This window comes from Mastigoproctus giganteus, chromosome 4 (assembly GCF_048544385.1).
Source record: "Mastigoproctus giganteus isolate SK-2022 chromosome 4, ASM4854438v1, whole genome shotgun sequence".
Classification (NCBI taxonomy): Eukaryota; Metazoa; Arthropoda; class Arachnida; order Uropygi; family Thelyphonidae; genus Mastigoproctus; species Mastigoproctus giganteus.
In genome coordinates, this window is record NC_143578.1 from 170,046,576 (window position 1) to 170,071,179 (window position 24,604).

General features: G+C 37.2%; 1 protein-coding gene across 2 annotated transcripts in view; it reads left to right on the plus strand.

Annotated features, from left to right (window-relative positions):
- Positions 1-24,604, plus strand: part of LOC150087197 (rab GTPase-activating protein 1-like) — a 435,279-nt gene that overhangs the window by 153,567 nt on the left and 257,108 nt on the right. For both annotated transcript variants that reach the window (XM_090373009.1, XM_090373010.1), the window contains exons 9-10: positions 8,871-8,937; positions 19,011-19,119. In XM_090373009.1, the coding sequence (XP_090229135.1) occupies positions 8,871-8,937; positions 19,011-19,119 (176 nt within the window). The remainder of the gene's footprint in view (positions 1-8,870; positions 8,938-19,010; positions 19,120-24,604) is intronic.

Consider the following 24,604-nt stretch of genomic DNA (forward strand, 5'->3'; position numbering starts at 1 on the left):
CTGAGATTCTGTCAGAAAAAGTACATGGGGTTTGGCAGACTGCAAGTGGAAATGGACATCATTGAGATTAGAATTGAGACCACGTATATTTGTGAAATGAATTAGGAAGTCCTTGGGAGGTTTAGATCTTTTCGCAGATAAACTTGCTCTATTAGTTTGACAATTCATGGTGTATTCAATAGTAAGAAAAAGTGGGTGGGACATGCTGTATGAAGTAATGAAATTTTTGGATATGGTGTACATGTGGTAAGAATATACCCAGATCCTTGACATAACGTGGCCTCGACAATGCTCCCCGCATACACACTACTCGGACTCCCTCCAGTCACTATCTGGCAGAGTAGAGATAGCAAGATTGTACACTAGCTGATCCGGAAGCCTCCTAGAGAGTTACCAATAGGTTCGGTCCGGTGTACTAACTAGTGGCCTGCCTGTGAACACCATTTTAGAACTGTACCCTCGAAATGTAAGGAATATTGGATCTCGCCACGACATTCATCATAACCTCAAAAGTCATCAATCATACTGCATGATGGAAGAGATAGGGAAGGGTTGACCAGAACTTAGCTCTAGAGACTAAACATGGATTCCACCACTTCATGCCTCCAATAAGCAAAGTGGTGGTATTTCACCGGTTGATGAGAGTCATCTACCACCTAGTACTGCGTGGTAACATAGAGGGGCGGCATTCCTCCATGTGGTGTGGGCGCCACACCTCGACCCCTGCTTACGTTGGTTCACACCTGGGTGGTCATCCACCATGTATTTATGCATGGAGGTTATACCCAGGATTATTAACAGTCCCACCATCGTGAAGGTGCAAGCAGAGGATTTGGCTTTCACAGACCGTCCGGACTTCGCCGAAGTTGGGTCCATTTGACTTGAGTGTCACCCAAATATCATTTCCATCAGCGTTTTAGACTCCCAGGTAGCAAGTACAACTTGTCTGGCATATCTGAGAGAATGTCTGTGACAACCTCAAGGACCATGCTGAGTAATATGTAAAGCCCTTCTTGGAAGTAGTCATGGAAGTATAGCTAAGGAAGTTATAAAAGCATAACTAATTTGCAGATGTTCAGAAATACATGTCTCTGTTCGTTAACATCCTTCTTTTTGTCAAGGAATGTCTCATCTTTTGCCATATAAAGTTTATTTCTGAAAGGATGTAATGCCATCATATTGCTATGTGATAATGGATGATTGTTTGTTTAGATAAAGTTTGTAACAAATTTGGTTGCTGGAAAGGGAATTCTGGATTGGAATCCTGATAACTGAATGCAAGAACTTTGTATCTCATGATTTGCAGTCTGAATATTGGGCAAAATAAACCTTTTGAGCACAAGAGTCTACATAAACAGTAATTAGATAAATCATAACCTTAGTTATTTAATAATAATCTAAAGAAACTGAATAAATTAAAAAAATATTATTTTAACATAAATGATCTGTAGGAACTTAGTCAATTCCTTGTCCATAGTACATTACATTTTCCCCCTGGTCATATTCCTTGATGTTAGGTGTGCCAGAATTCAGTGAAAAAATCAAGAATATTTAATTGTTAGTATAAGCCAACACTTGTTTCATGTAACAGTACAATTGCCTTATATATGTATTTGCATCGCTGCCATTAGTTGATCACCACAGATAGGATTGATTAGAGCATGTATGACTGCAAGATTTCTTTTCTTGGCACTAAGTGACAGTTGTGTGTGCATGCGTACACACAGCTTAGTCAATTCATTGTCCATAATACACTACATTTCCCCCTGGTAATATGCATGATTACATTCCTTGACATTAGATGTGCCAGTTGATTGACTATCTATTTCCTCTATCTTGTCTACACTTTCATTTTCCTAAAGTTATTAATATTATCAACCATAAAAAGCTACTGTATTTTCAGATCAGTTTGGCCATAATCAAATCATTAACTAACTAACCCATCAGGTTCCTTGACTACTTTTCTTGTTTGTTCTAGTCCCTTTTGGTTGGGTATGTATATATGTACATATTGACACCTAGTTGCTACTGTTTTTTATGGTGGAAAACGTATCTATGATTGCTAATTGCAGGATGTTTGTACGTGTATAGTGAACACTGTAGCTCTGTTTTGTTTTTTTTTTTTAATTTGTTTTTTATTTTATTTTATTTTATTTTAGGTATATCATCTTAGCAGTGTGATATTTCACACATTACAACCCCGGCACTTACTGTGTGGCAGTCTAAATTAGTTCTTTTTAATTTGTCAAATCTTTTTTCACATTTTTGACACAGATTGCTAGTACACACATCGTGTATCTGTTCTCCTTCTTTCTTATACCAGTCTCATCTTGTTTGATAGCATCATATTGGTTTGATCGTTCCATATTGGGTTAGTTCACATTTAGGTAGTTTTAATCATTGATTTCACTTTATTTCCTTTATTGTACATATTTTATGGTGGTCTCAACAATTGTTTTTGTTTTAATTTCTTTGTTCATTTTTGTTTTAGCTTTAATTTCATTATTCATTTATGTTTATAACTATTTTCAGGTGCTCTGTCATGTCAACTTTAAATTACATGCCAGCATTCTTTATATCCTCCCTTATAGCTTTAATTTTACATTATTTCATATATACAGGGTGATTCAGGAGGAATAGTAAATATTTTGGGCGGTTATAGTATCGATTATTCTGAGTAAAAAAAGTTCATATAAACATGTGTTCAATTATCAATGGATATGGAGATAGCAGCTGTTTGAAACTGGTGCACACAGCTCCCTGAATGTGACCAAGAAGCATTTATAACCTGACACAGTTTGGTGTTAGAAGTGTTTTTAAGAATGCCACACATCTTCACATATGCTGAATATACCGATATGGTGTTTGTCTACATTTTTTGTGGTGGAATTATTACTGCTGCTTGTAGAGAATACTGTTGACGGTTTCCTAACAGTAGAATACAGGATCCAAGAGTGTTTACTAATTTTACACCAAACTGTTTGAGACTGGTACAGTTCCAACACTCATATTCCTTCTGAATGTGCAAATGAACAAAATGTGGATGAAATAAAACACGTTCTTCAGTTGGTAGAACATAGCCCTACTATCAGCACATGAAGGATTTCTATGTATATCGATGTTCCACACACAAGAGCATGGCAAACATTACATGAGCCCAGCTTGTATCCATTTCACATACACTGGGTGCAACACCTTCAACCAGGAGATAATGCCCAGGGAATGAAATTTTGTCAGTGGGTAAATGTTGATCGTCAATTAATTCTATTAATACTGTTCAGCGATGGAGCTACTTTCACCCGTGACAGTATCAACAACACTCGTAACTCTCATAGGTGGTCAAACAAAAATCCACATGCCACTGTAGAAACAAATTTTCAACATTGCTTCTCCATAAACGTGTGGTGCAGTATCATCGACAATCAGCTGATTGGGCATGTTGTTTTACAAAATAGTCTTACAGGGCCCATTTACCTAGTATTTCTGCAAAACGAACTTCCACTACTATTGGAGGATGTTCCATTGGCAACAAGGATTGATATATACTTTCAGCCACATTATACACATTATAACCATCTGGTGATACAGTATCTAAATCAAACTTTCCCTGAACGATGGATCAGCCACGGAGTTCCCGTTCAGTGGCCACCAAGGTCTCTAGACTTCACTCCATTAGATTTTTGTTTGTGGGGATGGATGAAAAGCACAGTATACAAAGAAAAAGTGAATACAAGAGATGAATTGCTCACTCACATTTTGGATACTGCTGCCCTCATAAAGGAACGACAAGGTGACCTCAGAAGAGCAACACGTCATATTACCACAAGAGTTGCAAAATTCATTGAGGTTGGCGGTGGGATTTTCGAACATTTATTGTGAGCTGTAAAAAATTTGTCAATTATTTATGTTTTGTATCATTGAAAAAATCAATAAATACAAACAGTAAGTCATTTATTGTTCTTTAATACATCTCATAATGGCTTTGTGCGCCAGTTTTAAACAGCTGTATCTCCACATCCACTGATAATTGGACATGTCTATATGAACTTTTTTATTTGGAATAATCAATACTATAAACCTCCTGAATCCTCCTGAATCACCCTGTGTACACGTGCGCACACACACACACACACACACACTGGTGTTCAAAGAAAGTGCATCACCTAAAAAATAAACATTTCTAACCCTTTTTTCGCAATGGTATGTTACCTTAATGCAGTGTTTCTCAACCTTTTCGTTGTTGCGACACTTTTAAAGATGCTAAAATTTTGCAGCACACTACAGTCACTATTATACTCATATATTATATGTGCATATATATAATGTATATTATAAATATCTATAAATAAAATTATATATATATTCACAAACTGGAAGTTATTTCTGTTGGCTATATTTAATAATACATTTATTATTTGTTTTAAATGCTTTAATATTCTTTTTTGAACATACATGAATTGCATGAAATTTAAAATAAAATATGTAAAAAATTAATATAATTATATAAATATTAAAAATATATATTTACAATTATAACATTTTAATCAGTGAGACAGTAGGGTTTGATGGGAGGGGAGGCACAATGTTTTAATACGAGGATTTATTGTGGATAGGCTTACTCTCTGCTCCTCTCCTACTGACTTTAGTCTCTCTCTGTTTTTGTTTAATCTTGTTTAAAGTGGAAAACCCTGTTTTGCACAAATAGGAAGTGAAAAATGGCAATAAAATTCTAATTGCCTTTTCGGAAATTTGTGGATATTCATTTTGATACAAAATTTACTAATATTAGTGTTATTAAAGTGAATTTCCAGCGACTGATCACTACGGATTTCAGCCAATTCTTCTTCCTCTTGCAGATTACATTCTAACGTTGGAAGGCTTCTTGTAGCAAATAGTTCTCTACCCATAAATATTTTTTGGTATCAAGGGATGGAAAGTAATGCTCAATTTTTGTCTTTAACAGCTCTAATGTTTCGCTTATTACATTAATTATTTTAGCATAATTTGTTTTGGCAGTCAAGGGAAACATTTCTAATTTTTTTTCCATTTACATAATTTTTCCATTTACTCAACTTTTCTTTAAAAGTAAACAGCTTGTCAGTATAAGTAAGTAAATTTTCCTATGGGCCTTTCATACTGATATTTATTTTATTAAACTGCACTAATAAATCTGCTAGAAAAGCTAATTTACAGCAATAGGCCTCCCACAGAACACTTACATGGAACTCCAGAAAGCCGCAATTTTGAACACTTGTATGATAGAGAGTTCCTCAACTGATAGTAATAATAATATTAGTGACTGGACAACCACCCACCCCTTTCATCACTTAAATAATCACAAAATTCTGATTGCTCCAGTGAAAAAAAAATGAGCATTTCCCCACGCAATTTGTACATATGCATAATTACATTTCATTTTGATAACACCAAACCTGATTGCATTATTAAAGAGAAATGATCAGATTTCAGTTCCTCGCATAATTTTCAGAAAATGCGTATCTTTTTGTGGTCTAGTTTTGATATAATTGATCATTTTAACCACTTGATCAAGTACAAGTTTTAAATCAGGTATGACTGTCTTCGCTACTAGAACTTCTCTGTGTCTAAAACAGTGTGTTGTAATAATATTTGAATTGTGTCGTTTTGCTAAGCTTAGAAATCCTTTTAGTGCTCCTGTCATTGCAGGAGCACCGTTGGTACAAATGCTGAAACATGACTTCCATAATATACCACACTTTTATAAATAATTATCCATTACTTTGAAAATATCTTCGCTGGTTGTTCTTTCGGTGAGTTCTTTGCAACAAACAAAAAAAAACAGATGAATAATTGTGTAATTTTTGATAAACCTAACAAATGCTATTAATTGGGATTTACCCCTAAAATCTGTGGTCTATAAATATTTTTAATATTTTAATAAAATTATTAATATTCAAACAACTTATTTGCAATATCATCAGACATTTCTTTTATATGCCTGCTAATTATGCTGTTCGAGAATGGTACTGTCATTCTTTTTCCAGCTTCCTCTCCCAAAATACTTTTCACGATTGCCCGACATGCTGATAAACTCAGACTTTCTGCAATCAGGTGAGATTTCTTTCTTTTTTTTTTTTTTTTTTTTTCCCCACCAGTTCGGCTACTAAATAGCTGGCTTCTTGCATTTTATCAGATATTTTAGCTGTATTATAAAATTCTGTACCTTGTTTCTAGTAGAGGCCATCAGTCTTTTAAAATACTCCACAGTTTTGGACGAAAAATTCTTGTGCTTCATAGAAACATGACTCTGCAATTTACTCGGCATCATTGATTCATTCGACAATTTTAAACCACATACCACACAAAAAGGTAGAGGACAATCTTGGGTACCAGTGTGTGAAAATCCCATCACCAAATAATCATCATATTTACGTCATGTTTTCTTCTTTTTTGATGTTGATGGTTGTTCATTTTTGTTTGTCATTTTCTCCAAGCTCGTTATCAATTTGCCTCTTCTGATTTCCTTTCACTAAAAATTTATCCATCGCTAATAATTTCTAAAAAAAATTAAAAGTTACTTCTAGATTATACTAATACGGTTAATTGAAAATACCTGTTCTATATGAATTAACTGAATATGACGTTTTGGAGATATAAAAACACAAAGGAAATTTCTTACTATGCTGCTTACAAGTTGCACTTATACAACTGCAGGGTGTCTGGGAAAGTCTCTGAAATTATAAGAAAGGCTGAATAAAGGTGAGGAGAACTACTACTAGTAATCAAAAGTTGAATAAAGGATTAAAGGTGAACAGATTTAGTATTAGGAATCAAAACGTGATGTCACACTGACCGCTGGAAGACGCTGCAATCGGTGCAGCATAAATAAATGATTTTTTTTACTTGAATTAATTTTTATTATAAAACTTGGATTTATTCATTTTTTTTTTTATTTTCATTTTCCATGGCACATCTGAATCATATTCGTGGCATACAGGTTGAGAAACACTGCCTTAATAACTTCACAAATAGAAATATAAACAAAAGATATTTATTAATAGTTAAGGCAAAGCTAAGTAATATTTGACAGGTGCTCTCAAAATATTCCAAAATGAGCATTTGCAACCTTTATACAACAGTTTCGGTAAACACGACAATTATGGCTGAAATGTTATCAGAAGCCCTCAGTTTGCTTCCGTTTATCATTTTAAATGGAAAACTTTTGCACTTGGTGAGAAGTTCACCAGGTGCAAACTAATATTTAGTTGAACTGCCTCTAGCCCTGATAACAGCAGCACACCATCGAGGCATTGACAAGATCAATTTCTGAAGATAATCAGCTGATAGTTCATGGTTCCAAACACGAATTATGGCTTCCTGAAGTTCATGAAGGGTCTTTGGTTTCTTTCTGGCAACTGCAGATTCCACACAATGCCAACAGTTCTCTGTAGAATTCAGGTCCAGGCTGTTTCCTGGCCAGCTAACAGTTGTAATGGATCATTCTTCCAACCATTTTTTCACCTCTAACAAATGTAATGCATTACTGTTGAACCTCTAATGCAGAAATGAAGCTAAAGTAACTACAGAAGTGCCTACTTACACTTTTCGCCCGATGACAAGGAGCAGAGTCGTCCTGAAAGATGCAGTTACTTGGCAGGTTGAAATGAATTGGTCTCTAATGATTGGCAGCAATTTTTGCCTTCCAGTATAGCCAAGTATCCATTGGCATTTACGGATCCTTTATAAACTGCAGGTGACCTACTCTGTGATACGAAATGCACCCCCATATCATTTGGCTGGTAGGGAATTTCACATTAAACACCATACAGTCTGGATGGCATTCTTCACCACATTTACGGCGAATTGTTTGTCTCCCATCAGAGCCATGCAGGTTGAATTTCTTCTCATCCGAGAAAATAACTGACATCCACTGCTCGGGAGGTCCATTTGACATGCACCAAATAATCAGGCCTTGAAGAGGGGCTTCTTCTTAGGATGACTGGATACAAGTCCATTTTTGAAGAGGCATCTTCTCACTGTTACTGCACTTGCTACCACTCCTGTGTATTCTTCCCATTCTCTTTTCAGCTCAGACGAAGAAGCTTTACAGTTTTTAAGGCATAAGTGCTTCAAAATGCAGTCCTGTTTTGGCAGAGACTCATTTGCGTCCGGTTCCTTTTTTCCTATCAGCAGAACCAGTATTCTTGAGTTTGGAAAGAAATCTACTCACTGTCAACTGATTACAAGATACTCTATAAGCAGTATGACAGGGAGAACATCCTTCCTCACTTAAAGCAGCAATAGCACTCTTTCTTCGTGGCATCAACTGCACATAACTCACCATCTTGACACAAGCAAGGAATGAGTGTGACTCTTGCAGAGCGTGCTTATATAGCTGAAAGTAACAGCTGATGCAATATACGTCATCACCTACGCATGTCAATCTTATCTGATGCAATCTGTAAGGAATGGCGCCTCCATAGCCACGTGGGAAGGAGCAGCAGTGCGTAGCACACGCTTCTTGATTAGACTGGGGTTCGAGCCCGTCACCACCAAATACGGAGGATGTGGAAAGGTCAGGGAATGACCACCGCATATCCCGGAGCAATATGGCCTTAGTTGCTAATGCTCCTAAAAACCAAATAACAAACAACAACTGTAAGGAATATTGCCATATACTTACGTTATTCGGACAACATTAATGTTATTAATAATGTAAGTTCGTCCGACACGTTTACTTATGCATGGGTAATGCGCACACATGTGTGCGCATTACCCATGCATAAGTAAACTCCTTCATATATATATATATATATATAATTAGTATTATTCTAATTTGTTTTAAAAAGGTGTTATTTTATTATCTTAATTATTATGTATTTTCTTTTCAGATGTTTTGGTTTGCTCATCTCACCAGGAAGGAATATGAAAAGTAGCGATATGCAGCTGATCGAAATGGTATATCCATTTGTAATATTTTCCTTCCTTATTTATACTATCCTCCAAAAGTATTTGGTTGCACAAAAGTATTGCCACTTACTTCAATATTGTATGCTTTCTACCAACATATGATACACTGTAGCAGGCATAGTTCTCCATTCCTCTTGTATAACAGTGATCACTTGGGCTGTGATGTAGGATATGTTATTCTGGCTTCTCGCCTTAAGTCCTAGTTCGTCCCATAGGTGTTCTATAGAGTTCGGATCAGGACTCTGTACCGTACCAGCCATTCCAATTCTTGTAAAAATTCATGTTCATGACCTATTCTCGAACAGCACAAATGGAATGGTAAGGATATTATCCTGTTAAAACAAATGTGTGTCTGCACCAAAGAATTGCCACATTGTAGGGAACATGGATTGTCCAAAATGTTCAGCTAGGCAGTGTTTCCAGCTCAACACTAAAGGTCCTAAGCGGTACCATGAGAAACAGCTCAACAAATATAGCCCCACCTCTTCCAAACTTCATTGTTAGCACAGGCCGCTCTTGCAACAAAAATTCTGTTATTCTACACCTACACCTGCTCATCTGATTGAGAAAGGATGTAATGAGACTTGTCACTCCATAGAACCAATTTATACTGCTCTATGGACCAATTATAGATGTTCATTGCACCATGCTAGGCAAGGCCACTGATTGCAGCTGGTGATGTTTGGTTTATGCAATGCCACTTTCCCATGAATAACATAAAATCTAAGGAAGAGCATCCAGTTGACATAGATGGACAGTGCAATGTTGAGTTAGTTTGGTGTTGAAATAAACATTGGGAAAGCAAAATTGAGAGTAGGAGTGTGTTATAAGTCTAATGACTCTGTTGAGTACAGTGAACAGCTGTACAGAGAAATGAAGTGGGCCAGTAAATCTGATTGCTTATAATGGGGGATTTTAACTTCCCAGGTATAGACTGGAACTTGTGGGTTCCAACTCAAAAACTAGCAAGGTTTTGTAGATTTATTGCATGATTGTTTTGTACAGCAGCATGTTTGACAGGCAACCAGAGGGAGTAATACTCTTTCTGTGATTATCAGCAGTGTTTAATTATTTATGCATTAAGAATCTACAGACAAATGAACCACTAGGTGGCAGTGATCACAGTGTGCTGATGTGGGATTTACTTAAAGATGTAACTACCATCAGGGGTAAATGGAAGGGTTTTTGCTTTTGTAAAGGTGAGTACAGTGGGACCAACTGATGATGTTAGCAAATGTGAATTATAAATGGGACACATTCAAAAAATCAATCATAGAAATTACTAGGCTTTACATACCAACTAAGAAATATTGTTCAAGGTTTAGGTGAGGCGCCTCCGTAGCCAGGTGGGAAGGAGCAGCAGTGCGTAGCACACGCTTCTTGATTAGACCAGGGTGAGCCCTTCACCACCAAATACAGAGGATGCGGAAAGGTCAAGGAATGACCACCGCATATCCCGGAGCAACATGGCCTTAGTTGCTAATGCTCCTAAAAAAAACCAATCAAGGTTTAGGCCTAAATGGATGTCAGATGAACTCGTAGCAGAGAAGAAAAATGTATGGGTAGCATATAAATTTTCAGTTGACACAGAAACCTGTGGTAGATATAAGCTGGTCTGTAATCAAGTTACAAAGGAGGTTAGGCAGGTGAAGGCAGATCACAAGAAATCTTTGGCAAATGATGCAAAGAAAAGAAAAGAGTTCTTTACTTATGTAAATTCTAGAAGGAAGGGGATGAATCAGATTGGTCCACTTGATGTCATTGGTTCGACTGTTGATGATCCTGCTCAGATAGCTGACAAACTGAATGAGTATTTTGCATCTACATTCACACATGAGGAGTTATTCAGGGAGAAGAATGCCAAAAGTTTATCAAAGCCTGGAAGTAAGCTAGATAATCTTGTAATAACTGACAGTAAAGTGGAGTTAAACATAAGAAAGGCACTTGGAGAGGATGCGATCTATCCAGTTATATTAATGAAAAATCAGCAAAGGAAGTGAGCAAATCCTTAGCCATAATTAAGTGAGCTTCCTTGGACTCAGAGGAGGTCTCCACAGACTGGTGATGTGCAAATGTGACCCCAATTCACAAAGGTGGATCAAAGGTTCAGGGTGCTAGTTAGAGGTGGATAAGGGTCATATAGATAATGTTTATCTGACTTTGTTAGCAAAGTAACACTTTCATATATCTCAAAAGTTCTTGTCTGTTGCTGCAACAGCTTTGTTGAAGTTAAACATAAGAAAGGCACCTGGAGAGGATGGAATCTATCCAGTTATATTAATGGAAGCAGCAAAGGAATTGAGTAAATCCTTAGCCATAATTATGCGAGCTTCCTTGGACTCAGAGGAGGTCTCCACAGACTGGTGATGTGCAAATGTGACCCCAATTTACAAAGGTGGATTAAAGGTTCAGGGTGTTTATCTGACTTTGTTAGCAAACTTTGTTTATCTGATTTTGTTAGAAAAGTAACACTCTCATATATCTCAAAAGTTCTTGTCTGTTGTTGCAACAGCTTATATTGGCGGCTCCTACCAATACCAAGATATACCAGTGTTTCAAACAAACAAAGTTAATGGTAGCCATATAAGCTAAAAACGAAATAAGCTTTCTGGGTAATTTTTAATCTTGAAAAGAATATGTATATGGAGCTCTTTACTTATTTGAATACAAAGAAGAAAACAGGTCAGATTAGACCCTTGTGTAATGGGTGTCGAAAATCTTAGATTAATCTAGCTCATGTTGCTGACAAACCGAACAAGTTCTTCACATCAATCATCATAGATGAAAGATCCTTCATAGTGAGGAGAGGCTGAGCAGTACGTAATTAATGATATTGAATTACAGATAGCTGTTTTAGAAAGACTCAAGCTTTAAAGGCAAGTAAGCTCTTGGAGTTGATGTGTACCCAGTAATTTTGAAGAAATTGCAAGAGAGAGAACTGAACCGTTAATTGCGAAGGCACATTTGACTCAGGAGAGATACTTCTGGATTGAAGAAGTGCCAGTCTATTACCAATACATAAAGGCTGTAACAGTGAAGTGGATAACTACAGACCAGTCTGTCTAACTTCAATAGTAGGAGAAAATCATTAAGGCAATGATAAGACATGAAATACAGGTATATTTTAATGGAAATGAAATTCTGAAGGCTACACCATGGTTTCTAAAAGCAAAACTTTTGTTATTATTTATTTTTTGTGAAATATAGGGATTTTACTATACTAAAAACGTAAAATTTATACTAGCCCAAGAATTTGGGCTAGTACAGCTTGTCTGCTAGCAGTAGGATAATATTATCAGCATATGGGCAGATGTAAAATATATGTATTTGGGTGGGCATTTTTTTTTTCAGTAACATAATAAATTTCAGTTTTTTTTTTGTTTTTTTTATTTCAAATAACTATGAAAAGAGACGATATGAAACATCACCAACTGAGTTGATCACAAACATAAATTGGCAGAATAAAAGAAACACAAAACTAGTGAGATAATTAAAACAATCCCAAAGTTCACATTTTTCAAAACAAACCTATCTGAAGGTTTGTTTCATCTTCTCTCGGTAGCAAAGTCATTGCAAGTATCTCTGATAATGACAGTTCTTTTAGTTGTGAGGCAGACATTATCACAGAAAATGAATCAGAAATTGTCAGGGATTCCAATCGTCATACTTCTGATGTAAAAACAGACCCTTTTCCTGAAAGTGTGTGTTCTGGAGACTGAATTTCTTCATACTGTAAATGATAGGATGAAAGATCCTGAATTTTGGGATTTTAGTGCTTGATTGATCATGGGCCAAAAGCCTGCCAACACCACTTAGGGCTATTTGTTTCATCATTTTGAACTTATGAAAATCATAAAAATACCAGTATTGTTCACAAAGTTTTTTTTTTGGCACAAAAGCACGTGTTGAGAAGTATACTCAAGACTAGCTACTATATTCACCAACAACAGGGTCTGTGTACTGCTTTGTTTGTAAGCTGTTTTCCAATAAATCTTCATCAACCCAATTTGCAGCAGATAGATTCAGTGAAAGATTAAATATATATTTAATTGAACAAGAAGATAGCACAATTCACAGAGGTTCGATGTTGACATGTTTAAGTTGAAGACAGAGTTTAAGTTTGACACAAAAATTGTAGGAACAAATCAGAGGAGAACATGAATACTGATAACACATTTTCTAGCATGTTGTAGCTGTGATTTGAATTTTAGTTGAATGTGGTCTGCCTTTCCGAGGATCCAACGAGGCATCTGAATCATTACAAAATGGAAGATTTTTGGGATTAGCATTAGTAGAGGCATATGATGCAAGAAAGCAAGCTTATGCAGCATCAGCCAAAAAAAAAAAAACTCCCATTTCACCCCTCCGTTCGTTCGAAATACTTGTCCAGCTGAGCCTTAAATTTATTTAGGCTATCAACCTCCACAACAAGGGATGGAAGTCTGTTCCACCAACCAACTCCCCGCTGGCTAAAGTCAAATTTCCGCACATCTGTCCTACATCTATCTCTCCTCAATTTGAATTTATGCCCTCTCAGGTGATTATTGTGAGCAAGAGGAAGAATCCCATCAGCATTGAGCATGCTCAAACCATTCAAAGCTTTATACACCTCTGTCTGATCACCTCGCCGGTGCCTAGTCGCCAGACACTGTAATTTGCAAAACTTAAGCCTTTCTTCGTAAGAGCAACCCTTTGTTCCATTCACTAATCTTGTTGCCCTTCTCTGTACTCGTTCCAGCAGCTCTACATCTTTCTTGAAATGAGACCTCCAGACCTCTATACAGTACTCAAGGTGTTGTCTGACCATTGCCTTATACAAGGGAATAATCACCTCCTTATCCCTGCTAGAAAAATTCCTGTATATCATTGACAAGACACAATGAGCTACTCTTGCAGCCCGTCTGCACTGCTCAGAGAACTTCATACCTGCCTGCACAATTACCCTCAGGTCCTTTTCATTCTCTACCAGTCAGTGTAGTACCACAGAGTTGATACATTGCTGTGGGGTTACTGTTTCCCTCATCAATGTTAAACTTCATTTGCCACCTCTCAGCCCATCTGCTCAACCTTTCCAGATCCTGTTGCAGCAGCAGCATAGCATCAGTAGTGCCCTTACCAACTCTGCCAACCTTTGTATCATTTGCAAACTTGGACATTAAGCTTGATATACCATCATCAATATCATTTATAAATACAGAAAACAACAATGGACCCAACACTGAACCCTGAAGGACTCCACTAATAACATTAGTCCACGATGAGCAGTGTCCATACCACTCTCTGTCTTCTCCTCCCCAACCACCCCTTTATCCATAGCAGCAGTTTGCCTCCAGTGCCACACTGCTCCAATTTGTGCCGCAGTCTTCCATGTGCAACACTATCAAAAGCCCTTCTAAGATCCAAATATATAATATCAAAGTTATTCCCTGCATCCGGTTCTTTTGTGACTGCATCATAGTATCCTATCAAATTGGTCAGGCAAGAACTTCCCTTAACAAAACCAAGCTGTGTCCCAGCTGTAACTGAAGTCTTGTCTAGATGATCCTGCAGTGTTTCTTTAACCAGTGCCTCCATTAATTTTCCTGGAACAGAAGTTAAACTAACAGGTCTATAATTACTTGTGTCAGCCTTTGATCCTCCTTTGTGAATTGGGGTCACATTTGCATATCTCCAGTCTATGGGTACCTCCCCTGAGTCCAAAGAAGCTCTCATAATTATGGCTAAGGGTTCACTTAGTTCTTTTGCTGCCTCCTTTAATATAACTGTATAGATCCCTTCATCCCGGGTGCCTTTTTTATGGTTATCCTCAACAATTTCTCCTCCACTTTCCTCTCAGTTATTACAAAATCATCTAGCTCACTGCCAGAGTTTACTTCACCTCTGGCATTCCCCTTCCTGAATAACTCCTCATGTGTGAATGTTGATGCAAAATATTCATTTAGCGAGCAGGATAATCTACAGTTGACCCATCGATATCAAGTGGACCAATCTGATTCATCCCTTTCCTTCTAGAGTTTACATAGGTAAAGAACTCTTTTTCTGTTTTTCTTTACATCCTTTGCCAAGGATTTCTCATAATTTGCCTGCCTAATCTCCTTTGTGGCTTGGTTACAGTCCAGCTTATATCTATCATAAGCTTCCATGTCACCCATTAATTTATGTCTGCCATGCATTTTTATTCTCTGCCATATGTTTCATTAGTTCATCTGACATCCATTTAGGCCTAAACCTTGAACAATATTTCTTAGTTGGTATGTAAAGCCTAGTAGCTTCCAAGATACGTTGTTCTTTGAATGCTTCCCATTTTGAATTTGCTGTTGGTAATGTCTTCAGTTGGTCCCACTGTATATAATTTAAATACTGTCTCAGACCAGTATTTCATAAAGGTGACTATAGGTGCCTTTATGAAAGCAAAAACCCTTCCCTTTACCCCTGATGGTAGTTACCTCTTTGAGTATATCCCACTACAGCACACTGTGATCACTGCCAACTAGTGGTTCCTTTATCTGCAGATTCATAATGCATGAAGAATCACTACTGATAATCAAATCAAGAGTATTACTCCCTCTAGTTGCCTCCCGAACATGCTGATGTAGAAAACAATCATCCGATAAATCCACAAAAGCCTTGCTAGTGTATGAATGACCAACCCAAAAATTCCAGTCAATATCTGGGAAATTAAAATCCCCCATTATAAGACTCTGATTTACTGGCCCACTCTATTTCCCTGTATAGTTTCTAATTATACTCATCAGAGTCATTAGGCCTATAACACACTCCTACTCTCAATTTTGATTTCCCAATGCTTATGTCACACCAAACTGACTTGACACTGCACTGTCCAGCGATGTCGACTGACTTCACTTCCTCGGATTTTATGTGTTTCTTAACTAATAACATAACCCCCTCCTCCCTTCCTATCCTTTCTGTACACGTTGTACTCTCCAAATTCCAGTTATGCATTCCTTATATCTGTGTGACACCACTTCTCTGATATCCCAACAATATCTGCCTTTGATGTTTTGAGCAATACCTCAAATTCATCAAATTTATTTACCAAACTCTTAGCATTGGCGTACACGCAAGTATACATGCACCTGTTCCTATTTTTAGCTACCCTAACACAACCCATGTGTTTACTTGTACCGCAATGACTCCCAGCAGTCTCTGAAATATCCTGCATCTTGTTTTCCAGGCTGCTGCTCATTCCAATAGAAGCAGTGCAAGAATCACTTTCACCTTTGCCAGTGGCTACTGTTAATCTATTAGTCTTCGTATCCCCCCAAGCTAGCAGTTTTCCAACCCACCTAACACTGTCTTGATAGCATCAGCAAATATTCTTGCACCCTTTCTATTTAAGTGTATCCCATCCCTGTAGAAGCAGTCTCTCCTGTTAACAAGTACAGACCAGGCAGCAAAAAATTCTACCCCTTGAGCCTTGCACAATCTTTCCAGGGCTGAATTGATCGACAAGGCTCTCATCATATACTCCCTCCTATCATGTCTGGGCAGAATTGCAGACACTTTAAACTGTTAGAACTTGTTGCTCAGCTTGATCCATTTTTTGCAGGCCATATCTCAAAATATAGGAATGCTGGAAAAGGCAACCCATCTTATCTATCTAAGATAAGATGACACAAAAATTGGAGGAACAAATCAGAGGAGAACATGAATACTGGTAACACATTTTGCAGCATGTTGTAGCTGTGATTTGAACTTTAGTTGAATGTGGTCTGCCTTTCCGAGGATCCAACGAGGCATCTGAATCATTACAAAATGGAAGTTTTTTGAGACTGTTAGAACTTGTTCCTTAATTTGATCCATTTTTCACAGGCCATATCTCAAAATATGGGAACACTGGAAAAGGTAACTCATCTTATTTTTTTAAGATAGTATGCAATGAACTAATTGATTTAATGAATCACAAAGTTTGGTCAGTTTTTGAGGATAAAATAAATTCTGCTTGATACTTCAGTTTATCTGTTAATTTTACTCCTAATCTTTCCCACAGATTTTCCATCTGTAGGAAAACCAGTGGAACAAATTCTAACATTTCTCAAATTGGAAAGCCACAAAGGAAAAGAAATGACAAATCAGGTATTGGATTATCTGTGGTAAATTTGTAAAACAGATTTTTCAAATGCAGTGGACAGTCATATGACAATGGGGCCAACGTGGCAGGGCATTATAAAGGAATGCAGCAGCAGATTTTAGAATGTAACAACTATGCTTTATTCATACCATTTATTCATACCATCAGACAACACTGCTGTCTGATGGCAGTAAATTTTTCTCTCTCTTAAAACATATCTCGTCAATGAGCAAAATCTCTCAGCCTGAAATCTCTCTCTGATACTTGCTGGGAAGCGCATGCATTATCACCAAGTGCAGTTATGGAATTATATTCAAAGATTGTGGATGCCTTAGCCAGCATAGCTGAAAACCAGTCACAAAAAAGAGAAACTGAACAAGGGGCAGATGCAAGAGCTAGAGTTTGTAGTTATGTTGATTTTTGAAATGAAATTTTATGAAGCTTTCCCTGTACAACTAAAGCTCTCCAAGAGAGCTTTAGTTGGAATAAGTTATACTTTCAGGGATAGGTGAGTCTGACAGCTTGGGGGAATTCAAAGATCAGATAATATCAAATATCTACATGGGGAGAGAAACACAAAGGTTGTTTGTTTATTTATGTATTTTATTCTTCATTTTCTATATGTATTTATTTAATATTTTTATTAGTTACTAATTTATTATTAATTGATATATTATTTCATATAGTTTTTATTTTTATTATTTTTGTTTTTTTCCAGTGAAGCAAAAACCAGATTTTTTGCAGTATGTGGCTAATACTAATACTCAATCATTTCAAATCTGTCACCTCTCAGTGGTGCTTTGAGCTTGGGAAGAGAAAAAAAAAGGGGGAGCTAATTCTGGTGAGTGTAGCAGTTTACAGTGTTTGAAGTGCTTTGCAAGAAATTCTTGAGTGGAATGTGCAGAGTGTACAGCAGTCTTGTTGTAATGTAATCACCAGCTCCCTGAAGTTCACTTTTCCAGCAGTTTTTTTCTGAAGAGCTTGACACAATCACTGTTGTGTTGTGTTGTGTTTCTGGTTCATTGTTTGACCATGTGGATCAAATTCACAATGTCTTGTGTTTTTGGGTCTTGGAAAAGATAGTTTTCCATTGACTTTGGTTTTGGACTGTAGCCTGGAAACATTCATTACCAGTAATGATGGAAGAAATAGTGTGAATCAGCAACATGTTTTAAAAAAATCCTGACATATAAGAACTCTGTGATCGTCAATAAGGAGGCAAGACATTAACTTGACTGATATGTGTTGCATCCCAAACCTTGTGTTAAAATTGATTTACATCTTACATTTAAAAAAAAAGTTATTTATACTCCAGCATGACTACATAAGTCAAAGGAGTTTGCAACTAATCTTTTTTAATGAAAATACCATTATAACTGTATTTATCAGTCAATGTAGGACTAAAACAGTCAACTGAAATACCTTACTGCATTGTACCACTTGGATACGTTAGGCCTAAGAAATACCAATTTCACCGACAACTTTGTGAATAGTTATATGTCAGTTACTCCTGATCAGATCACCAACATGAGTGATCACTGTTTTAAAGTTGAAGAATGGTCATAGTGAGGATCATCTCAGCCCTCTTTAACTGTTTTTAATATTTTCAGATTTCTGTTAGACTTTTTTGCTAATTTCATACAAAATTGCATACAAATTCACTGCTCAGTAAAATCAATCATTTTAAAACAAGGTGGAATTTGTGAAGCACTTTCTATTCAGCACATACCAATTAGGTCACTACAGATAAACAGGTAATTTGTGCATTAATTTGTCTAGATGACAAATTAATGCACAAATCACCTAGATGGGTCACAACTCACTATGATGCTGCAATTTCGGGATACAAATATTTCCTTAATCTCCCCCCCTCCCCACCAATTAAATTAGAAATTTTATAAAATATTGAATAAGTTGTAAAAATAATGCATTTTTTATATATGCATATATAATGCCTCTTGGTTTTTAGGTATCTTTTAGCAAATCAACAGTTAGTGATAAAACAACTTATCATATTACTGGACATTGGGATCCTAATGAACCGCCATTTGCTGTTTTAAATAAAGAAACTGCCAGAGGTAAAAAGTATAGAATTAATATTCTATTTGTGAATATATTTTTATGAATTTGAATCTGTTGCATTTAGTATTTTATTATTTGAATGTACAGGATAAATTCCAATTCAGAATCAAATAAAATTGGATACACATTGAAATTCTCTGCCACATGTCTCATTAGTTCATCTGACATCCATTTAGGCCTAAACCTTGAACAATATTTCTTTGTTGGCATGAAAAGCCTAGTAGCATCCAAGATTAATTCTTTGAATGCTTTCCATTTTGAATTTGCTGTTGGTAACATCATCAGTTTGTCCCACTGTATAGAATTTAAATACTGTCTCAGACCACCGTAGTCACCTTTACTCAAGCAAAAACTTTTCCCTTTACCCCTGACGGTAGTTACCTCTTTGAGTAAATCCCACTTCAGCACACTGTGATCACTGCAACCTAGTGGTTCCTTTACCTGCAGATTCTTAATTCATAAAGAATCACTACTGATAATCAGATCAAGAGTATTATTCCCTCTAGTTGCCTCCCAAACATGCTGCTCTAGAAAACAATCATCCAATAAATCCACAAAATCCTTGCTAGTGTGTGAGTGATCAACCCACAAATTCCAGTCAATCTCTGGGAAATTAAAATCCCCCATTATAAGATACTCTGATATACTGGCCAACTCTATTTCTCTGTACAATTGCTCATTATACTCATCAGATTCATTAGGCCTATAACACACACCTACTCTCATTTTTCCTTTCCCAGTGCCACACCCTTATGTCACACCAAACAGACTCAACATTGCATTGTCCCCCAAAATCAGTTGGATGCACTTCCTTAGATTTTGTGTTTCTTAACTAACAGCATAACCCCCTCCTCCCTTCCTGTCCTGTCCTGGTTATCCTTATTACTACTAGAACATTTCAAATATGTGTCTGGAGCCTGTACACAGAAGCAGATAAACCATTGTTGATCTTTTCTACAAAAACAGTTGTCTCTACAGTTTGCTTTAAAATTGAAATCCCTGCCAGGCCATCCTACATGGATATCCATATTTGAGCCACGATGGAAAAAGTTGTACCCATCAGACTGCCAATTACCCCTTTGGTATTTGTTAGGCAATACTCCAAGATATACATATCATAATGGACAATATTGGCCTATCATTAATGCAAACCCCTCTGCCCTCGCAGCGTGCTCATGTTGCAGTCTACAGCTTCTCTCATAACAAGTGGGTAAAGTTTAATACTGTTTGCTGTCTACCTGCAGCTCTGCACTCTTAATTGAACATTCTGACCTTATTGCCAGCTTACACAGCTGGCTCAAAGTCTAAATAATGTGGGATCTGCTACTGTCTTTCCAGACACTACTATATCTGTATCTGTGCAGATTCTCCCTCTACAAAGTGTATATACTGGGATCACATAATAACTCACCAACACCAACAGTTTATTATACATACTGAATTCTTTGAGTGTATCACAGTCTTCAGCATTCAGATACAATGCTCATCCAGTCCTATCTCAGATTAAACAGATGATCTATTCTCTCTGTGAACATTTCATATCCACTTGTGGTGAGTCTCTAGCCACATTGGAATTAGGGGAAATGATTTGGCACAAATCATATTCCCTAATACTGCAGCCAAATCAGAAATTGCTATAAATAAAATTGGCCTGTTCAGTCCCCTATGAAGACTACAGCAAATAATAAACAATCAATTATTCTCCTAGTGGCAAAGTTCATAGTATGGGCAGGTAACAGAAAAGCTATGTTAGATCGTCTCTCCTGACTCTAGAGGCCAGATCTGATTTGGTTATATTTGATTTATAAAATAAATCCGAATTTCCTTGTCAGATTTTGACTGAAACATGGCAGTCCAATCTTCAAATAGGACTCGGACATATGACACATTCTTTTGTGCTGTAGGCTGATGAATCTCCTGTGTGTGTGTGATTCCTACCACAATTTTAACTATAGACATTTTAATCAACATACAAATATTAGTAATACACCACTTTTAACTATATGACTGAGCCATGTTCACTCAGTCAGATTTAATTGACAGTGACCATGTGACAGCTGTTTTTAAATTTTTTTCAAATTATATATATCAAAAAATATATATAAAATAGAATACTTATTTTTCTGCATATACTGCCTTTTCACCCCTTTATATACATGTGTAACATTTTGACAAAGTAACCTGTTTCAGAGGTTATCAATACTTATTTTGACATTTTATGACTTTGTCTTGGTGCATGATTTGTCTGAGGCATTGCATTTGCAGTGCCTCAGACAGTTCTAATCATTTCCATCTATAATCTTCCAAGCCCACTTACTTTTTCTCATTTGATTTCCTTGAACACCACTCATCACATTTGTCCAATTACACACTGATTGTTTCTGCTTTAATTCTTTACCAGGTGCAAAAAAGTTAAAATAAACCAATGTGACTGATAAAGGATAAAGAAGTTAGACCAGTTATCAGAATAAATGGGAAAAAAGAACTGTTCTTTAAGGTAAAATAAATAAATTTTACCCACTGTTTTGAACATTCCTTCCAATAATGTTTACCTCCTGAAAAAAAATTCTTGGGGTCACTTAGACCCCCATGCCTATTACAGGGTTAAAGTTGATATTTGAGCATATGTCTGATCTTATATGCCTTTTCAGAAACTTGCAAACGTGGAATATCCTGTCTCAATTTATGTACTCCATTCCATTCTTCTGTACTCCAATTTCTGTATTCCATTCTATAAAAGTGTCTACAATTCTGCCCAGACACGATAGGAGGGAGTATATGATGAGATTGTTGTCGATCAATTCGGCCCTGGAAAGATTGTGCAAGGCTCAAGGGGTAGAATTTTTTTTTCTGCTTGATCTGTACTTGTTAACAGGAGAGATTGCTTCTACAGGGATGGGATACACGTAAATAGATAGGGTGCAAGAATATTTTCTGATGCTATCGAGGCAGTGTTAGGTGGGTCGGAAAACTGCTAGCTTGGGGAGGATACAAGGACTAATAGATTAACAGTAGTGACTGGCAGAGGTGAAAGTGATTCTTGCACTTCTTCTATTGGAATGAGCAGAAGCCTGGAAAACAAGATGCAGGATATTTCAGAGACTGCTGGGAGTCATTACGGTACAAGTAAACACATGGGTTGTGTTAGGGTAGCTAAGAATAGGAACAGTTGCATGTATACTTGCGTGTACACTAATGCTAGGAGTTTGGTAAATAAATTTGATGAATTTGAGTTATTGCCCAAAGCATCAAAGGCAGATGTTGTTGGGATATCAGAGACGTGGTGTCACACAGATATAAGGAATGCAGAACTGGAATTTGGGGGGTACAACATCTACAGACAGGATAGGAAGGGAGGAGGGGTTATGCTATTAGTTAAGAAACACATAAAATCCAAGGAAGTGAAGACAGTCGACATCACTGGACAGTGCAGTGTTGAGTCAGTTTGGTGTGACATAAGCATTGGGAGATCAAAATTGAGAGTAGGAGTGTGCTATAGGCCTAATGACTCTGATGAGTATAATAAGAAAATGTACAGGGAAATAGTGGGCCAGTAAATCAGAGGGTCTTATAATGGGGAATTTTAATTTCCCACATATTGACTGAATTTGTGAGTTGGTCACTCACACACTAGCAAGGCTTTTGTGGATTTATTGGATGATTGTTTTCTACATCAGCATGATCAGGAGGCAACTAGAGGGAGAAATATACTTGATTTGATTATCAGTAGTAATTCTTCATGCATTAAGAATCTGCAGATAAAGGAACCACTAGGTGACAGTGGTCACAGTGTGCTGAAGTGGGATATACTCAAAGAGGTAACTACCATCAGGGGTAAAGGGAAGGGCTATTGCTTTCGTAAAGGTGACTATGGCGGCCTGAGACAGTATTTAAATTCTATACGGTGGGACCAACTGATTATGTTACTAACAGCAAATTCAAAATGGGAAGCATTCAAAGAATTAATCTTGGAAACTACTAGGCTTTTCATACCAACTAAAAAATATTGTTCAAGGTTTAGGCCTAAATGGATGTCAGATGAACTAATGAGACACATGGCAGAGAAAAAAAATGCATGGGATACATATAAATTAACACGTGACACAGAAGCCTATGATAGATGTAAGCTGGTCTGTAACCAAGTCACAAAGGAGGTTAGGCAGGCAAAGGCAGATTATGAGAAATCTTTGGCAAAGGATGCAAAGAAAAACAACAAAGATCCTTTACTTATGTAAACTCTAGAAGGAAGGGGATGAATCAGATTGGTCCACTTGATATCGATGGTTCAACTGTTGATGATCCTGCTCAGGTAGCTAACAAACTAAATGAATATTTTGCATCGACATTCACACATGGGGAGTTATTCAGTGAGGGGAATGCCAGAGGTGTATTGAACTCTGGCAGTAAGCTAGATATTCTTGTAATAACTGAGAGTAAAGTGGAGGAGAAATTGTTGAAGATAAACACAAGAAAGGCACCTGGGGTGGATGGGATCTATCCAGTTATATTAAAGGAGGCAGCAAAGGAAGTAAGCAAACCCTTAGTCATAATTATGTGTGCTTCCTTGGACTCGGGGGAGGTACCCATTGACTGGAGATGTGCAAATGTGACCCCAATTCGCAAAGGAGGATCAAAGGCTGACACAAGTAATTATAGACCTGTGAGTTTAACTTCTGTTCCAGGAAAATTAATGGAGGCACTGGTTAAAGAAGCACTGCAGGATCATATAGACAAGACTTCAGTTATAGCTTGGACACAGCATGGTTTTGTTAAGGGGAAGTCTTGCTTGACCAATTTCATTGGATACTATGATGCAGTCACAAAAGAGCTGGATGCAGGAAATAACTTTGATATTACATACTTGGATCTTAGAAAGGCTTTTGATACTGTTGCACATGGAAGACTGCTGCGCAAATTGGAGCAGTGTGGCATTGGAGGCAAATTGCTGCTATGGATAAAGGGGTGGTTGGAGAGGAGAAGACAGAGAGTGGTATGGACACTGCTCATCGTGGACTAATGTTATTAGTGGAGTCCCTCAGGGTTCAGTGTTGGGTCCGTTATTGTTTTCTGTATTTATAAATGATATTGATGATGGTATATCAAGCTTAATGTCCAAGTTTGCAGATGATACAAAGGTTGGCAGGGTTGTTAAGGACACTACTGATGCTATGCTGATGCAACAGGATCTGGAAAGGTTAAGCAGATGGGCTGAGAGGTGGCAAATGAAGTTTGACATTGACAAATGTAAAGTACTACATATGGGTAACAGTAACCCAGAGCAATGTATCAACTCTGGTACTCACTGACAGTGGTAGAGAATGAAAAAGACCTGGGGGTAATTGTGCAGGCAGATATGAAGTTCTCTGAGCCGTGCAGATGGGCTGCAAGAGTAGCTCATGGTGTCTTGTCAATGATATACAGGAATTTTTCTAGCAGGGATAAGGTGGTGATTATTCCCTTGTATAAGGCAATGGTCAGGCC